At 37.7% G+C, this 19,927-nt stretch overlaps 1 protein-coding gene across 3 annotated transcripts in view; it reads left to right on the top strand.

Annotated features, from left to right (window-relative positions):
- SPOCK1 (SPARC (osteonectin), cwcv and kazal like domains proteoglycan 1) overlaps positions 1 to 19,927 on the top strand; it is a 513,799-nt gene that overhangs the window by 288,027 nt on the left and 205,845 nt on the right. For all 3 annotated transcript variants that reach the window (XM_038413766.2, XM_038413765.2, XM_043490486.1), the window contains one exon: positions 6,376 to 6,490. In XM_038413766.2, the coding sequence (XP_038269694.1) occupies positions 6,376 to 6,490 (115 nt within the window). The remainder of the gene's footprint in view (positions 1 to 6,375; positions 6,491 to 19,927) is intronic.

Below are 19,927 nucleotides of genomic sequence, written 5' to 3'. Positions count from 1 at the left end.
GGGCACTACATTAGCCTTTTTCCAGTCATCCGGGACTTCCCCCGTTCGCCACGAGTTTTCAAAGATAATGGCCAAGGGCTCTGCAATCACAGCCGCCAATTCCCTCAGCACTCTCGGATGCAATTCGTCCGGCCCCATGGACTTGTGCACGTCCAGCTTTTCTAAATAGTCCCTAACCACCTCTATCTCTACAGAGGGCTGGCCATCTCTTCCCCATTTTGTGATGCCCAGCACAGCAGTCTGGGAGCTGACCTTGTTAGTGAAAACAGAGGCAAAAAAAGCATTTTTTGGGGGCCAGAGAAACAGGAACTGGGGTTGTCTTAGAGGTTTGTTTAACTCTATACTCCTGGGGGAATTTGTGTGTGTACGTGTTGCAGACGTACTTGCTGGCAGGTATTTTGAAATAAATTATCAAAATAATTGAAACTAGTGTGATGATTTAGTGTTATTTTGACCAATACAATTTGCAGAATTTTAAAATATTGTGTGCAGAATTTTTAATTTTGTGGTGCCTAATTTTTAATTTTTTGGCGCAGAATGCCCACTGGAGTACTTATTATTCATGTTCTTTATCATGTTACTGGGCAAGCAAACCAATACATAGTCCTTTACAATATCTTTAGCCTGGATAGCCCTCAGCAATGTCAAAAGGGATCGTATGTTGGTTGAGAAATCATTTTTGAAAGTACCCATACAAATGAAAATAGATGTTTCTTTCCACAATACTGATCTCTTTAACTGCTCAGATGTTACGGTATCTCTAAAACACAACAACAGTACAGGGATTCAATAAATGCTGACAGCTTGATTTGTTGCTGTTTTGCTGCATTGTGAAAATAATTCACATACGTGTTTGAAGCGTTTGGTCTTGTGGTAATTAAATTTTAGCTGAATTGATTTCTGTATGCAAATTGCTACGAGTAATTACGGGGCGAGAGAGAGAGAGAGTTAAATATCTGAGTATGCTAGTTGAAGACATACTCTCCTCAAGACCTGCGGGGAGGGGTAATGGCAATTTTCTCTCTAATGAAGCAGAATGACTTTTATGCTGACTTTTGCAGAAGCAGAATAAAAAACATGGTTATTTCTTGCCATTGATATTTTGGGTATTTCTAATCTTCTCTTTCAAAGTATTTTGTAAAAACAAGTTTATTAACAATATTACACCTATGGCATCAAAGGTTACAACCAACCATGCTAACCAAAAAATATTTCTTATCAAATCAATGCCATGACTTAATGAACCATAAGATTAAGTAGAATAGGAAGAAGGAGCTTCCTGTCTAACGGGTATCAACAGACTGCAGTTGGTTTATGGTAGTTAGAGCACAGTAAGAGATTAGTATTTAGGACTCCTGTATTCTTTTCCTGCCTATGCCATTGACTCACACTGACCTTGCACACACACAAATGGCAGGGTAATCAGATTCCTAATTTTCTTTGCTTTAATGCTAGTATATGCTCAGAACTCACTTTGGTTATATTTTACTTCATCTGTACTGGGAGTCATGCTTTTCGGAGGGAGAAGAGAGCAGAGTTTTAAACTGAATGTGCTCAACAAACACACAGGACACGTCTATACTAGGAAGAATGGGCTCTTTTAAAAACAGGTTGGCTAACACATCTTAAAATCCTAGCACAGATAAGGCAATTCTAGTTTTAACATGGTAGCTGGTCAAAGTAAAGCCTAAAGGATAGCTTGGGGTTTACGGCAACCAGCTAACAAGTGTTAAAACTAGAACTTCTCTGCCTACACTAGGATCTTAATAAATGTTAAAAACTTTTTCCTAGTCAAGTGATGGCCGAATAGTATAGGTGTCTTGTTTTCTCAGTGGGTGCTGGGTCTAAGCCCATAATTCAGTGTATGAGTGTGGGGAATTGATTCTGGAAGCTGCCGGTTTCATGTTGACCTGCCCCACCTCCATTGCCTATTGAAGTCAGTAGTGAGCTGCTTATTTCACCCTGTGCTTTGGCCAGTTGCTGGGCTGCTGTGAGTGAGAGAGTAGGGAATGACTCAAGACCTTGCCGCCTCAGTCTGAAGTTCAGCCTTAGGCATTATAATGGTTTCATGCCTAGCAGGGAATCGTCCAGCGTAATGAGTAGTAGTCTTCTGCTTTGCCCTAACTCAGCTTTTCAGAGGCTTTCATTCTGACCCCACCCCATCTGCTTGCTTGTACAGTCAGGGACTGTGCCTTCCTCTGTCTTTATACAGAACCAAGATCTTTGTGGGCGCTGCTGGAGACAAATAATATATAAAATACAGAACTACATTTCAGTGTCTCATTTAAAATAAATGTTTTATTACCATGCTCTATTGTGATACAAAATGAACTAGAATCTTTGCATTATAGACTTCAGGTCCCATTTTCTAGTTCATCATAGCTTTTCTTACCAGATGGTCTTGTTTTCTTTTATGCTGAGAACAGTTCCAAGAGGCTTGTGTGAGGCAACTGCTTTTGACATTTCATTTTCCAAAAGTCTTTTTGTTTTGGAGTGATCATAGCACTTATTGTATGGCAATTTTTAAACCAAATGTGTTTACATGTCATTTTCTTTTTGATTGCGTGGCTTTTTTATATAAGCTTTACTAAAAATGTGTGGGTTTGGAATATGAACTCTTCCCAAAAGAATGGTCATGAAAACAACATCAAGGTCATAAATCTGCACTTGTGAACTAGTTGTACAAGTTTTGCAGAACTGCACAGCCGTTGGAGCAAGAGATTTTATTTGTTACCACGCTTCCAAAGTTACATATGTGAAAAATAAATTTGCACTGTTGTGATTAATATGACCCTGATCTACAGTATAGTCTTATATTGCAACCCTCTGCATGTATTGCTACTGCCTGAATCCCAGCATTTCCTATCAGTCATATGTCTTCCATTATAGTCGTAATATGTAAAAACATGAAATATAATGGAAAAGCATCTCAAGTACTATTGTTAGCTCTTTGTCCAACAATGATTTATATTGTTAACGTGGAGTTCTTGGTGACAAGTATTGGGGATGCAGAGAGAATAATTTGTTGTTCTTCTCTTCTCTGACTAGTGGGGGAAGATGCTCAGAGTGTAACTGCCATCATTATTTTCATAACAGTGCTCTGTAAAAAAGAGATTCTAACATACTGTTAGGAGGTTGTTAATGGCTTGATGCAATCACTACTGTTTATTTCCCAATTAGTTTGATATCTCTAAAAGGGAATCAGAGGAGTTATAGATTTAATAAGGTGCATAAATTGCTATGAATAAATAATAAAAGGTCAGATGAAAATGAAATGACACCTGTGTACTACGATGTACCCACTTTGCTTTTCAATGATTATGGCTGGAATTCTGGTTCCACACTCACACCTTGAATAAATTGGCATTGTGTCTGGGATGGAAACATCACACATGAATGGAAGCACTGCACACCTTGGCACTTTTATGCAGCTAACCTTTAGAGCGAGCGAGCTAAGGCCCAATGCTGCTTGATCTTCCCACAGACGTTTTGTGGCTATTCAATCTATACAGGTACTGGACTCGCTAGCCATGCCCTCATCACTCCCTGGGTTGCCCCAGAGAGCTCTCCTTTCTTGGTCTGTCAGATAGTGAGAAACTGCAGGGTTTAGATGCACAGTAGAACTGACCAGAAAATGGAATTTCCTTCCAGCAAAAGTTTTGATGTGGGAGAAGAGAGAATCATCATGAATTGGAATGAGAAGTCAAACATTTGAAATTTTTCACAGGAAAAACGTGTTTCAGAATATTGAAGTTTCCCTTGAATGCTTAAGAAATTTTATTTTTGTAATAAAACTGACCTCAGATTTTTATTTTAAAAAAAAAACTTTTTTCCTGCCCTTCCCCCTCCCTTCATTTATGTATTTATAATTTCGGTTCTTAATTTCAAAGACTTCACGCTCATTGCTGTAGAACACACAGAACTGTGATGTCAAATATGGGTTTTATATTTCATCTTATTCCCAAAGGCCTTCTGCAGATGATGAGCATCTGCTCCTAGTGTTGTAGAAACCTGATTCACAAAGCATGATCTTTGATTGGTATGTTTTAGAAATTATTTCTTATTTTGTACCTGTCTATAGGGATTGTATTGCATAGCATTAGTATAACCTTCTAAATTTCTTTAACGTTCTAAGATTCTAAACTCTTTGGCAATCACATTTTTGATCTCTCATACCCAGTATAGATTGCCCCTTCTATTATTCTTATTCCCATTTGAGAGAGAAAATACTGAAACACAGAGAAGGTGTGAGTCTGTAACTGAAATAGAATCCAGGAGTGAAATTCTGGCCCCACTGAAATCTTTAAACACAAGCATTCAATACATGCTTTCTAAACATATGAAAGTTCTTCTGCACCATTCCCATACTGACAACGAGGAGTCTGGTGGCACCTTAAAGACTAACAGATTTATTATAGTATATTTATGCCTGTATCTGTAATTTTCACTCCATGCATCTGAAGAAGTGGTTTTTTACCCACGAAAGCTTATGCCCAAATAAATCTGTTAGTCTTTAAGGTGCCACCGGATTCCTCGTTGTTTTTGTGGATACAGACTAACACAGCTACCCCTCTGAGACTTGATTCCCATACTGGAATCCTCTATTATTTTTTTTTGTTAAGAGTATTTAAACATTTTGTTTCCTTTTTATTAAAATAGATTATAATGTGACACTGTTTTAGGATTTAGTCACTTTTACAGCTGCACCAATTTTTATCCTTGGTTTCGGAATTCATGTGCAGATAGGTAATTGTACCTTGCAAAGATGAGTATTACAGATTAGAATTTTTCAGTACTATTTTTTTTTATTGAGCACTCACTCTGTGTTTAGTGCAATATACTTCATAATGGCCCAAATCCTGTTCCTATTACTCATGCCAAACTGCTATTGATTTCCCTGAGTAAAATCAGCAGGATTTTATCCATAAAGCCAAGTTTATCCCTACTATCACTTGGGTTCAATTTAGTTCATGATCCTTGCTTGCAGAAGCATACTAGGTAGGCACAGACAATACAATATATTTGCCTAATGGAAACTCATTAGATGGTAATGGTATTGGAAACTTGTGACCTTTTTCCCCATTTCACCTTTTCTATTAGTTTAATGGATTTAGGAGCAAAAGCTGTTTACATTTTTTTGTTTGTTTGTTTGTTTGTTTTAAGACTTCCAACGCCTTGTATTCCTCTAAATACATATGCAATGGTTGTGCTCAGTTGCCCATCACAAATCTGTAATAGGTGTTAATGTGGTGAGCTCTTGCTGCTCTGACTGCTTAAACCAACGCAGAACAGCTGCAATATTTTGGCACTGCAGGAGAGCAAAAGAACCCTCTGGTTGTTAGAAATACATTTGCTGCCATGTGGAGAACGTCAGTGGTAATTGAATTGGAACTTAAAAATTACTCCATTTTTTTGTAAAAAGTAATATCTTTTTAAAAAAAACTTCCCTAGGCATCAACCAATGATGGGTAAAGCAGCCAGGGTAATTTGACATAAACTCCTCATGTGGAGTTCCAAAATGAAAACAAAAATGTTTCAAATAAGCAATAAATGTGGGAAGGAAGGGGATGCGAGGCAGGAATTAGGGGAAATCTTTGGGAGGAAGAAGTAATAAAATTAAAGTCCAAATAAAAACGATATAAAAATAATTTAAATTAGTTGGAGATGCAAGCTTGCCATTATGTTTGGGAGACCTAAAAATCAAGATCCTGATCTCTTCCGTGATGTGCTGGAGGGGAATCCTTAGCGCCTCACAGAACCCACTCATTAACAATCTAGCTGAGTCCAGTTCTGGGTGCCACATTTCAGGAAGGATGTGGATAAATTGGAGAGAGTCCAGAGAGGAGCAACAAAAATGATTAAAGGTCTAGAAAACATGACCTATGAGGCAAGATTGGAAAAAAAATGGGTTTGTTTAGACTGGAAAAGAGAAGACTGAGAGGGGACATAACATTTTCAAGTACACAAAAGGTTGTTACAAGGAGGAGAGTGAAAAATTGTTCTCGTTAACCTCTGGGGATAGCACAAGAAGCAATGGGCTTAAATTGCAGCAAAGGAGGTTAGGTTGGACATTAGGAAAAACTTCCTAACTATCAGGGTGGTTAAGCTCTGGAATAAATTGCCTAGAGAGGTTGTGGAGTCTTTGGAGATTTTTAAGAGGAGGTTAGACAAACACCTGGCAGGATGGTCTAGATAATACTTAGTCCTGCCACAAGTGCAGGGGACTGGACTAGATGTAGATGACCTCTCGAGGTTCCTTCCAGTTCTATGATTCTATATTTATTCCCACTAGTTGCATGTTTATTTGAATTGGGAATGATGAGAGAATTTCACTTAAACTCCTAACTTTGTTATTTTTACATTTGTTTTTAATAGCTCTTGATCCATCCAAAGATCCATGTTTGAAGGTAAAGTGCAACCCACATAAAGTGTGCGTCACTCACGACTATGAGACTGCTATTTGTGTAAGCCGTAAGCAGCTGGTACACAGGTAAGGATGCACTGTCGTTACATTCTATTATGCCCTTGTAAAGTTCCATGGACACCAAAATTAGAACTCAAAAGAGAACATTAAAATGGATTCTTGCAACAGTCTTTGAACATTTAAATTACATTTGCTTTTGTTGCTGAGTATAACATTTACATGTATAGTAACAGAGGCTAGAGCAGAGTTGGAACTGTTCCAGAAAAATCCGATGTTTTGGAACACAGGGTACCATAGGGTGAATTGTACACTGCAGCATACCTACTACCTAGCTCTGGAAGAAGTTTTTTCAGACAAAAAACCTGGTGCATAGAAGCCTGAATTCATGAAATATGAAAACGTTCCAGATGCTGTACACTTCTACAATACAAATCAATTAAGTATAAACCATTAAAAGCAGTAGCAAACAAAGGGAATTTCTGGTTTTGTTTTAAAAAAGAAAAATCTGTGCTTATTAGTAAGATAAGGTTAGAGGTTTTGATGGTTCTAGGAAGAGTAATCCACAGATAAATAACAAAATTACAGAAAGCTCCAGGTCCCTGAATTATTAAATTAAGGGCAAGTTAAATAGCAGGTACTTTAAGAACTTTGGGATTTTTCAGATGAAACTAAGGGTTTCTTTGCTGTAGTATCAGTTGAGGTAACTTCTCCTGAGTTAGCCTAACTGGAGTGAGAGCCATTACACTGTAAAACAAAGCTCTAGCTGCAGTGGTTGGATTTGCAGCACCGAGTGGCAGAGTGTCCACTGCATTACAGAACTCCGCTTTTAACCCATACCTGCTGATAGCTAGTGAGCTTCAGGTTAAAGCACCAGTTAACTCAAGCTAGAGACTTCTGTGTGTGGACTGGAGTCAGGTTAAGGGCTATACTCTAGTTATATCTTGAGCTAAAACTGCAGTGGAGACAAGTCCAAAGGGACTTAGGCCTCCAGATTCCTTTGAAATTCAGGGGGGATTAGGTGACTGGCTCCCCTGAAAATTTCACCCCAAAGGACAAGTTGCAATATACATTGAAAGATAACCAAAAAAAATAAAACGGGGTAAGAAAATCTTGAACATCAGTAAAGGGACTTTAAAAATGAGTGTGACTTTACTGGATGCAGGTGGGAAAGTTTTAAGGTAGAATGAATATCCTGTGATCTTGGAGTACTTGTTTCAGAGTAGCAGCCGTGTTAGTCTGTATTCGCAAAAGGAAAAGGAAGACTTATGGCACCTGAGAAACTAACACATTTCTTAACCTCTAAGGTGCCACAAGTCCTCCTTTTCCTTTTGGAGTACTTGTGTGATTGTTGGCTGTCCCATGCTGATGCTTCTGAGCCAAGATATATTTGCTTGCTCAGTAAAACGTACTTGTCATAATCAAGCTTCATGCACGAAAATTACAAGATCCTTCCTACAAAGGCATGGGATCAAGCTGGCATGACTTTGGTATGTGATGCTGATGGCAGTCCAGAGATAAACCTGGAGCAACAGGCTAAGCTTTGGTAGAAAGTGTCAGCGCTGTATTGTCAAATAGAGTTTCCAGGGAAATACACTTTTCACAGGGTGCTTAGGTGTCACAGTAAAAATCAGGTTAGAGGCATTCAGTTTCATACACTTAAGTCACATCCAATATTTAATAAATACCAAATAATTATAAAGACCTCTCAAGAATGTTGTCAAGAATGGAAAAGACTTAGGCCCCAGTCTTTCAGGGACAAACACGTGAAAATTTACTCGCATGAGTAATCCCACTGAAGTCAGTGACTACTCACATAAGTAATGTTACTCACACATGTGTTTGCTGGATCAAGGCCTTAATATTTGCAATCTGTTCTCCAATTTCTTTCGTACGGTTAGTGAAAAATCCTTGTTTGAAGATCGTTTTGTTTAATACATAAGTGAATTCTGGTGGCAATACATGGCTCAGACAAGTAAAATTATTTTCTTAAAATATATATTGCCTCATCATAGAAAGCTAAAGTGGACAAAGTAGTATTTTTAACCGGCAATTTGGAGCATAAAATGAAGCTTGTAAGGTTAAGTGCATGGTTGTATGTAGTGCTTATGCTACCAGGAAGTTTTGCATATTATGCAACCGCATGTCACACACCTCAGAAGAAATTGAAGCGCTTGTATATCACAAATATAAATAAAATACATGTTGAGCAAAATAGTTCCTGGGCTATTTCCAATATTTGTTGTCTCAGAAGCAATCGGTCAACTTGGTCAAAGTGGCCCAGAAGGAACAGTACGAAGTGGAAACTGCATGTCTCTTTTGTCCAGTAATCAGTCCCAAGTTTATGTGATCTCTCTAGCATTCCTGTACTGCCTGCAGCCATTTCAGGTAGACCATTGTTACTGAGAGAAGTCAGTACTGAATGTCTCACTATTAATATTATTATTTTATTATTATTTTATTTAAAGATCTGGAGAAGTTTACCGGATGAAACATCTGTCTCTCTAAATTCCACATCACAGGGTTAGGCTGACCAGGGAGACATTGTTGACAGCTATATTTATTCATGAGTGAACTAATCTCTCTCTAAAATATCGTCGGGTAATACACTAGAAAACTGTGTTTCTGGTTAGTTAGTCCCGTGGCAAAAAAAAAAAAAGTTCTGAAACCTGGCTACAAGAGGAGTGAAACTGTGTATGTTTTGTATCACTGCTGATTCACATGCTAATTTGTCTTAGGTTGGATCTGAAAGGGAATTCAGGAAAGAGAGAGATTAATATCTCTCAAGAATGTTGTCAAGAATGGAAAAGACTTAGGCTTAGCAAGAATGAAGGTGATATTTAGAAAAACTGTTCCCATGTTGCTCAGTTGAGTGCACTAAGCATTGGTATATTTATTAGTGCATCACTGAGATAATTGTACTTGCTTTAAGATGCTTACTATTTTATTGACTGTTCTCTACAAAGGCTGACCAGCAACTTTAGGACCAGAGGCCCGAGATAAGTGATAGGGCACCATTGTGCGGTATCTTTTTTTCTTTGTCTTTCCTTTTCTTTGCTGAGAGCAGCTAACCAGCTAAACTACTACTACTTCTCATTTATTCTTGTTCCAAAGGACAGTGTTTGATTTTTGCAGATAAGTTAGAAACATCCTTTTCTTTCTGTTTATGATAAAACTCGGGAAGAAGCATGGGGAAGGGAAGCATGATCCCTTATTTATGAATATTCTACCCCATCACACCACAGTCACAGATTGCCATTTGTCATGAGTATGGCTCCTGGGTTGCTGTAGGAAATATTGTCAAATTTTGCAGGAAGTTTGGAAAATCCACAGGAAAACATGTATTATTTATATTGCTATTATTTAATATTAGTAAACAAAAATATGGTAGTGACAGTTCAGATTGAAGCAGGACACACCCCATCCACTCACAATATAGGCTGCATTGGATATGAAAAAAAATCTGAGCAGAGTCCTAGAATGACAAAAAGAAAAGGAGTACTTGTGGCACCTTAGAGACTAACAAATTTATTAGAGCATAAGCTTTCGTGAGCTACAGCTCACTTTCTTTTTGCGAATACAGACTAACACGGCTGCTACTCTGAAACCTAGAATGACAAGTTTCTGTAGTACGTAGTCCAGGAACTTTATCCATGAGCGCTGGGCCTCCATACATTAGTTTGTTATGATGACAATGCTTACCCTCCCACTTCTTAAGATTGATGTGCAGATTAAATAGTTAATGTCTATAGAGCTTTGGAGATATAAAGCGCTATAAATGTGCAAAGTCATTATTATTTATTACACCAGAGTTGCTTATGAATTGTGGGCCATATATGCAGGATTGTTGTTGTAGGGTTGCTTATGAGTGCTGAACATTGATTTTTCTTATCTGCCAGTATTGATTTTTGCTTTAGAAGAAAGAGCATTGAATTATTTGATAATTCACACACAAAAATACAAATTGTATGGACTTATTCAAACAAATATACTGTAACATAAAAAACAATTGTCAATGTTGAGCCTATCCTACATTGCGCTATCTTGGTAAAATTACTGTAATTGTCTTTGAATGAAAGCGCTAAGTGTGAATAGAATATGGTAAATGATATATTGTGTAGTTTGTAAACTCTGCTACATTGTTCTGTTATTACTATTATTCTTGCTAATATCTAATCACTTGTGGTACATTATGCAGCTCAACTTTGTAATGAAAGCAAATGCAAGTGCCTACCTACATCCTTTTATGAGAGCGAAAGAGAAAGCTATCTTTGACGTCAAAGCAGAGTACATCACATGACATGTAAAATATCAAGACCTCAGAGAAAAGCTTTAAAAAGTATTTTATGAGGGCAAACAATTAAAAAAAAATCACAATTGTAAGATTAGAAAAAATAGATGCAATTAATCAGTGTTTATTGCACTGTTAATAATAGAATACCAATTTAATTTTTTTATAAATATTTTTTGATTTCTACATTTTCAAAAATATTGACTTCAGTTACAACACAAAATACAAAGTGCACAGTGCTCATTTATTATGTTTGATTACAAATATTTGTACTGTAAAAAAGATAAAAAGTAGTAGTATTTTTCAATTCACCTCAAACAAGTACTGTTGTGCAATCTCCTTATTGTGAAAGTGCAACTTACAAATGTAGAATTGTTTTTTTCATAACTGCATTCAAAAACAAAACGATGTAAACCTTTAGAGTTTGCAAGTCCACTCAGTCCTACTTCCTGTGCAGCCAGTTGCTAAGACAAACAAGTTTTGTTTACATTTACAGTTTTCCACACCCCTGAGTGATGTAGTTATGCCAACATAAGTTACTAGTATAGATCAAGCCTGAGAGAAAGGGGGAAAGAAACTGCAAAACCTGTTGAAAGGGAAGAAGGTTTGAAGTGAAGGCTCTCCAGAAACTGAGGTTCAGCTTCTAAGCAGGATGCTATACATGAAAGTCTGGACCACCTCTATAACAGAGGAGATTGATAAACTGTTCAGAGGCAAAAGCTAATTTGTATTAGAAAAGAGAATTTAACTAATATAGAAGTGAAAAGCCTGAGGTTACATCTTTGTTTATTTTCTGTGCAACTTGTGTCTGCTTTTCCTTACTGCTTCCTCTTTAAATCTGTGATTTTTCTATTAAATATATTTATTTATTTTTATCCCAAGCTGGTCTCTGTTGTGCAAACAGTGTGGAATATGTGTCCCAAAGTGAACTGAAGCTGTCGGGGGGCTGGTTTTACTCTTTGGGGGGGGAGGGGGATGAACCAAAGGGGAAAAGTCTGAGTGCCTGGTAGTTAAGAACTCGGGAAGGACAGATTTGGGGAGACTTGGGACTGGAAAGGCTGTTGTGGTCACCCTGCAAGCAGTAACTAGGCTGGTGGAAATCAGGGTGAGGTCTTGTGCTTGTGTCGGGGATCTGAGCCAAAGCTGCACAGAATAAAGGCACCCCTGGTTACAGGCAGGTGGTGACCATACCCTTTACTGCTCTGGGTAATCCCCAAAACCTCACACCTATCCTTTGGCCATTCCTGTCTTTTAGCCTGTAAGTTCTAGTTAGTCCCTTTTCGTGTGGAAAGCCCCTTGCGTGTTGTGGGCATGAACCAAAACAAATTATAACAATAAAAAGCTGGTAGAAATGTCTCCTTTTCAGCAACCCTCAGAAAAGGACCTGTCATCCAGGATAAGAACAGTGTAAAAAAAAAAAAAAAATGCAGGGCTTGATGATATTTAAATAGACAAATAACTAAAGGAGTGGGTGGAATCCTCTACCTGCATCCCCCTGCACTTGGGGGAAGAGTTCAGATTGCTTGCGCATCATTAACTTTGGCAATTCTTGACTTTTGAGAGTTTAATCAGCAACTTTAACATTCTTCTGCTGTCATTTTTTTGGATCATATCATCATTATTATTAATATTTAAAATAGAAGCATCATACCTCTTAGCCCATGCACCAGTTTTCAGCACGTCCACAGGCACAGGTTTATAAATTGTCAAAATCAGGCTATAGAGGCCGCAAGGGTATAGTTGTAGAGGCTCTCCACTTCCCTGTCAGTGCCACCACTTTTGACTTTGTCATTTTTCATTTGTTGTTGTCCTTAGCAGCTGGCTGACTTTTCCTGTGAATAGACTGACTTCCCATAAGAACCAGGATCTGCAGTCTTTACTGGGCTTGCCATGGTTAAGGATATGTATCTTAAATAAAGACTGCTGTGTCTTCAATATGTCAAAAATCTTAACCATAGAATTGCTGCCAGCAACACTGTAGTAATATTTAATGTGTCTGTATTTTTGCTGTTTATCTGTATCTGAAATTTATTGAGTAATCCATTAATTCAGAAATTATTATTTAATGTTTACAAATGACCCCTGCTGCTGTGTAAATTATTCCCTATTTATATAATGACCCACTTGCTAGAGATTCTAAATTTATTGCTGGTTTGGGTGTTTTTTCGGTGTAGAGGCCTCAGGACATGAAGTGAATTGGTTGAGTAGAAAAGTCTTTTTTTAGTGCTAATAAAAGGCTTGTTTTTATAAGATTGGGATTTATGTTTACAGGAAAAGGGTTTTATAAAAGCCTTTCTTCAATTTACAACATCCCACTATATTGGAAAAAGTATTAAATGTTCACCCCTTTAAAATCTGCCTTTGGGTAAATGGTATTGCAAATTCCTATTGCAGTGTGTATTATAAATTTAAAATATTTTGTATGAAATTTGCAGATTAGCCCTTCAAAAATATTGCATTTCATTTGACACAGGTCAGTGTGTTAAGTCATTTTTTTACAATGCTGTATCTGTTAGATATGAATAATATGTGACACACACAATCTCAATGTGTACATAATTTTAAACGCAATCAAATAGAAATTGATCGTTATTTTGTACAAAATGTTATACATTTTATTCTTGCGGTACTAAAGATTCACATAGGATTTATCCAGCAGGCCTCTCAATACACTCAGTGGAAGGTATTTATGTTTATGGGCCAATCTAGAGGCAGATTCACCCTTCCATGTGTGGGGAAGTGCACCCTTCTGGACTTGAGGGACATCCTTGCCAAAGGGAGAGCTTCATTTCCTGGATGGGTGGCAGCTTTCTTTTCCAGAGTTCTGCTGGAGAGAGCGGGTTTAAAGTATGGTCCACCAACAGAATCTGCCTAGGAGAGGCACCTCTGAATCAGCACCTCTCCCTGCCACACTGCCATGCCTCTCCAGACTTACCACTTTGGGGGATGCACCACTGGGGTCCAGGTTGCTTATTGGAGCAGAAGTTGCAGGTTGCTTGCACCACTGTAACCCTTGTCCAGATAGATTTGCCACCACTGGGGGGCAAATAAACCTGGGTAGCCCCTGTGGCATTGAATCTGGCTATTAGCAGAAAAAGTTTTAACACCACTGAAGCCATGGAGAATTCACCTGCTCTGAAATTGCCCCCTTTGGAGTTATGTAGCCAAATCCAATGGAGCTTTTTTTAGTTAACTTGGGGAGAGTTTGATGGAGTTGATGGTAAAAAGGGAACAAGTATTTTTATTTGATGCAAGTTATCAAATTTAATGTTCAGTCTGTTGCTTCCTACTGCTTTAATTTTTCAATTTCCATCCTTCTCTTTTTTCATTAATAAGCCTGCGATTGCCTGCTTAGCTCTCTGCCAGAACTCAACAAGAGCTCAACCTACTGATTTTCAATTTAGTTATTTTATATCCGATTAATTTGACCAGTGAACCATGAATGACATCATTTATGGACATCAGCCACAAAATCTATTTCAAGCTCTGAACACAGGAATTAATAATGCTGGTCTGAAATTAACCCAAAACATTTTGCTGCTTTAAATATGTCTGTTAATGTAGCATGGCTGAGTCTCCATTGTTAACCTTGTAGGGGAATATTTCCTGTTCATACCTTCTTATCTACTCTATAATTCACACTGATGACTGGGAGACTAACTGCAGATGACTCAGTTGTGAAAACAAGCAAGTGAGAGAACAAAATTTGGTCGCAGGTTGTCATGCTCTAAATAGTTTGGGTTGTGCCTATCTGCCTTTCTCACTGGGAGCCACTGTCAAAGTCGAGGCCAGGTGTTCAAGCTGAGAGTCACAAGGCCAAATCCTGAAGAGTACTGAGCATCTGCAGCTGACATTGAAACTCATGAGTTACATTTGCTCAGCCCTGTACCTCTCAGGATTTAGCTTCCTGGATTCCATGGTCTGGAGGCTTATGGCCATGCATTCCAGTGAAGGGGTCTGGACTCTAGAATTCACTTCCACCAATAGGTCCACAAAGCCTGAGGTTTTATAACAAGTCCTAATAGTTTAACTATCTAATTTTTCCAGGTCTGAAGGTCAGAAGCCCATTGCGTTTGTTTTTTAGGGGACAAGGTTTTGTGTTTTCTCTCTCTCCTGTAAATCCAGTAGTGCGTATTTTAATAAGGTATGTTTATTCTAAGATGCACAATTGGGTACATTTTAGTGCTCTTAAAATAAAAAAAAATAATAAATATACTACAGTATATTCTGAAATTAAGCTTAATTAACATGAGACTTTGCTATGGATCTTGGCTATTAAATCTTTGCTGAATAGTGGGATGAGACTGCTGGGAGGACTATGAAGTTTGCAAATTAGTGACATGAAGATCCATTGTACTGCAATTGTATAGGGTTTGTGATCTCCAATTTAATTGATAGATCACACATGATCCATCGGACAGGTAAATACATCATATACAATGGTCACAACTTAAAACATCAGCATTTGCCAGCAGATACCACACAGTTATTTCCTGTTGTAACTATAGTAGAAAAAAATGTGATAACTCAGATTTCACTAACAGTGTAACTGCTGGCTTTATAATGGCAACCATTCTAATTAGGTACAGTATTTAAAAATATGAAATTTTGATCCAGATTCTCCCTTAGTTTTTGGGTTAGTTTTTAGTCAATAGAAATTTCTGTATAGCTATTGAAGTCTGTGTGGTTAATTTGAATGCACAAAGAGGGCCCTCTAATTATCTTTTAGATTTACATGTAATTTGAGAAAATTAGGGGAATCAGATATAGGGCTTAGAATAGAAACCATCTTTCAACTTTGACTATTGCGTTAATACTGTAGTATAGCACTTCCTGTCATTTCAGTGGCAGCATGAACTCCATCCATTATTGTGACTTTCCAATGCACAGACCGAGAGGCAAGGAAAATCTGAGACTTGTTCAGTGAATTAGCTCCTTGCGTTGATAATATGACAAAGTCATGTTATGCTAGGGGCACACAAACCAATGATAGTATATAGCTGCCCCCAAAATATTTCAATTACAAATTTGCTTGTTAAAGGTAATAGTGTTGTTGTAACAGACTTCAGTAACGTGTTTGACTTGGTGCCACATGAAATTTTGATGAAAAAAATAAAATTAACATGGCACACATTAAGTGGATTAAAAGCTGGCTAAGTGATAGATCTCAAAATGAAATTGTAAATGGCCAACCATCTTCAAACAATCTTCCCATGTACTGCTGGGATCTGTTGTTGGCCCCACACTATTTAATATTTGTATCAATGACTTGGAAGAAAGCATAAAATCATCACTGATAAAGTTTGCAGATGGCACTAAAAATGGGGGAGTGGTCAATAACGAAGAGGACAGGTCACTGATACAGAGTGCTCTAGATTGCTTGGTAAACAAGGCACAAGCAAACAATGAGTTTTACTATGGGAAAATGGAAATGTATACATCTAGAATATACAACAAAGAACAGGAGTACTTGTGGCACCTTAGAGACTAACAAATTTATTAGAGCATAAGCTTTCATGAGCTACAGCTCACTTCATTTTTCCACCAAATGCATCCGATGAAGTGAGCTGTAACTCACGAAAGCTTATGCTCTAATAAATTTGTTAGTCTCTAAGGTGCCACAAGTACTCCTTTTCTTTTTGCGAATACAGACTAACACGACTGCTACTCTGAAACAACAAAGAATGTAGGCCATACTTACAGGATGGGGGACTCTGTCCTGAGAAAAAAAATGACTGAAACAGATTTGGGGTTTTTTTGTTTTTTGGGGGTTTTTTTGGATAATCAGCTGAACATGAGCTTCCATTGCAAAGCTGTGGCCAACAGGGCTAATACAATGATTGGGAATCTCAAGTAGGAGCAGAGAGGTATTTTACCCCTGTATTTGGCTCTGGTGCGACCAGTGAAGGAATGCTGTGTCCAATTCTGGTATCCACATTTCAAGATGGATGTTGAAAAATTGGAGAGTGTTCAGTGAGGAGCCACAAGAATGATTAAAGGGTTAGAAAGCATGCCTTTTAGGGATAGACTCAAGTAGCTCAATCTATTTAGTTTAACAAAGAGAAGGTTAAGGGGTGACTTGATTACAGTCTGTATAAGTATCTACATAGGGAACAAATATTTGAGAAGGGGCTCTTTAATTTAGCAGAGAAAAGTATAATACAATCCAATGGCTAGAAGTTGAAGCTAAACAAATTCAGACTGGAAATAAGGAATACATTTTTAACCATTGGAACAATTTACCAAGTGTCATGGTGGATTCTCCATCATTGACACTTTTTAAAACAAGCTTGTATGTTTTCCTAAAAGATCTGCTCTAGGAATTATTTTGGAGAAGTTCTATGGCCTTTGTTATATGGGACGTCAGACTAGAGAATCACAATGATTCCTTCTGGTCTTGGAATTTATCAGTCTATATGTGTTCAATTACGAATTTATAAGTAGGGAAAATGATGCATTCTTTTCTTCCACAACCATCTCAAGACACTGAACATGCCTGTGTTCTTGGGGAAGTAGGAAAGCTGTTGTGTATCTTGGAGCCGTTCTCTGCTGCTTTCATTGTATCAAATTGAAATAGCTGTGCTGCTTTCATAGTTTTAGTTTGTTTTAAAACATTTGAAACAGAATTTAAATGAATGGAGTGATGGTAAAAGGTACTGGATTGCCAATCCTGGAAAATGAAGTCCTCTGTCTGGGCCTGAATTGACTTCCACCAAAGCTTGTGGCAACAATTCCTAGTCTCCTTCTCTGTTTGTTCTCTCTTTTTCCAGTGGGATAGCACTATAGTATCAGGGCATCAATGGAAATAGGATCAGGGTCTTTTTCCAGAGAACCTGGGCAGTAACCGTGCTAGCTTTCCTACAGAGCTTCATTTTCCTAGAGCAGTCCTTTGCATACTAAGCAATAGGTAATTTCTCTTTGTTTATTTTGGTATTTTCACAGAAGAAAGCAAATGCTTAAAAATATGCCTACTGTGGCAACTTCAGGTTCCATAGAACCTACAAAAAAATATCCCAAAATCTTGTGAATAGTTGATGTGGTTACTCTAGGCACTGCAGTTTTTTTGGCTGTACCGTATGTTGTGTCTTGCAGCAACATTTACAGTCCTCAAAATAAATAGCATCTGACAGTTTCTCTAACAGTCCCTGTATTTAAATCCTACCCAACCTGCCTAGAAGATGCACACTTTGAAAGGCAATGTTTGTGTCCTCTTATTGAGGCCTTGAGTTATCTCACACATCATAGTCAACATGACCCTATACGATTTGACATGGTTTTAAAATAAAAGCCAACTTTTCCGGCTTGAGGCTGTTACAGCCATGTGTAATTTTATACTGACACTACCTGATCAAAAAGAAAAATATACCCCTGGAGTGCTTTACCATGCAATAAATTGGAATCCCAATTATTTTTGACCACATAGTATATTTTATGTTCTGTTTATTTTGGAAATTGATATTTGTGTTTGTGTTACGCATACACTGGCACACAAGATAATATTCTTCTCTTTAGATCTCTCTCATTCTTTGCTGGAATTCTGTAATATGGGGTGATGGTAGACTACAGACAGTGATGATTGTGACTATGGTAGCTTTCCATTGAAAACCCACTTTTGACCTAAACTGAAACAATCTTTTATAAATTTCTGGTGGATGGTTCTCTGCCAGAGGAGACTATTTTTTGAAAGTTTGGGAGGTGGCATTTGAAAAATCAGAGTTACTGCACTTTTGTAAAATTGTTCTAAGAAAATTGGGACATCATCCTTATTAGCACTGCTTAGTAGGTTCTTTGCAACTTAAGCTTTAACATGCTAAACTGGGAGTTGGTGTAAGACTCCCAGTTCTGTCTTAAAGTAATATTTAAGCTGTAATTGCAGGTGAATTGATCTAAAGGACTGGAGGAAATGTGGCAATTTTAAATTTCTGCTTCCTGCCCTTTAGGCAGCAATTTGTGGGCCTCTGGGTACTTTAAACTCAAAAGGCGTTGTGAATTTCATGGGATAATTAGGCCCACTCTCTGTTGTTAAACTAATATGGGAGTATTATTTCCACTTTAGTTTTTCAATAGAAAATGATTAGGAAATTGTCATTGGGCCACAAAGCCCTGCTCAAAAGGCAGAACTCATGGGAAATGAGAAAAAAGGTCTGAATAGCCTAGGAGGAAAAAATAGGATAGAAATAATTAATTGAACAAATACAGTCAAAATAGTGGAGAGAGAGAGAGATTACCTTTACCCAGTAATTTCTCCAGCCCTTCTTCACTGGATTGTGTTTCATAATGAAAGAATATGTTGCATAAAGGTAAAAAGGTGGGATTTTTCAGAATTCTTTCCAATAAAACAGTGGTTCTCAACCAGGGGTACCCAGAGCTCTTCCAGAGGGTACATCAACTCATCTAGATATTTGCCTAGTTTTACAACAGGCTATGTAAAAAGCACTAGCTAAGTCAGTACAAACTAAAATTTCATACAGACAGTGACTTGTTTATACTGCTCTGTATACTATACACTGAAATGTAAGTACAATATGTATATTCCAGTTGGTTTATTTTATAATTATATGGTAAAAATGAGAAAAGAAACAATTGTTCAGTAATACTGTGCTGTGACACTTTTTTGTATTTTTATGTCTGATTTTGTAAACAAGTAGTTTTTAGTAGTAGGTGAAACTTGGCGGTATGCAAGTAGTAGTAGGTGAAACTTGGGGGTATGCAAGACAAATCAGACTCCTGGAAGGGGCACAGTAGTCTGCAAAGGTTGAGAGTCACTACAATAAAGGACTGACACTCCAACGGCAGTAAGCCATGCCAGGGTATGCATTAGTAGGCTGCTGGTGAACTTCTCAGATGGCTGCCTGCCTTTTGTCTCTCAAACCATCCATGGTGTGCACCAATAGCCCACTAATGCCTCTTCTGTTACGGCTTATTGCTGTGCTGTATTGTATTTATGCAGATACTGAAAAGAAAATTAACTTTTTATTATCCAGAATCATACTTTATAATGGCTAGCATGAAAGGATAATGTCTAGTCATGATAGGTTTGTTCCAGTAACCCTGTCATAGCTTTACCACCATAATAGCTATAGGAAAATGTTAATTAAAAATTATGTATCTAGAATGACAGCTAAGAATGTTGCCTTATTAATTTACCTGACCTCCATCTTCCAGCTTTTGATTCCTACTCAAACAGTCTTCTTTCATTAAACAAAACAAAAATT

The sequence above is a fragment of the Dermochelys coriacea genome, chromosome 8 (assembly GCF_009764565.3).
Source record: "Dermochelys coriacea isolate rDerCor1 chromosome 8, rDerCor1.pri.v4, whole genome shotgun sequence".
NCBI lineage: Eukaryota > Metazoa > Chordata > Testudines > Dermochelyidae > Dermochelys > Dermochelys coriacea.
This window is presented reverse-complemented; position numbering and strand designations above follow the sequence as displayed.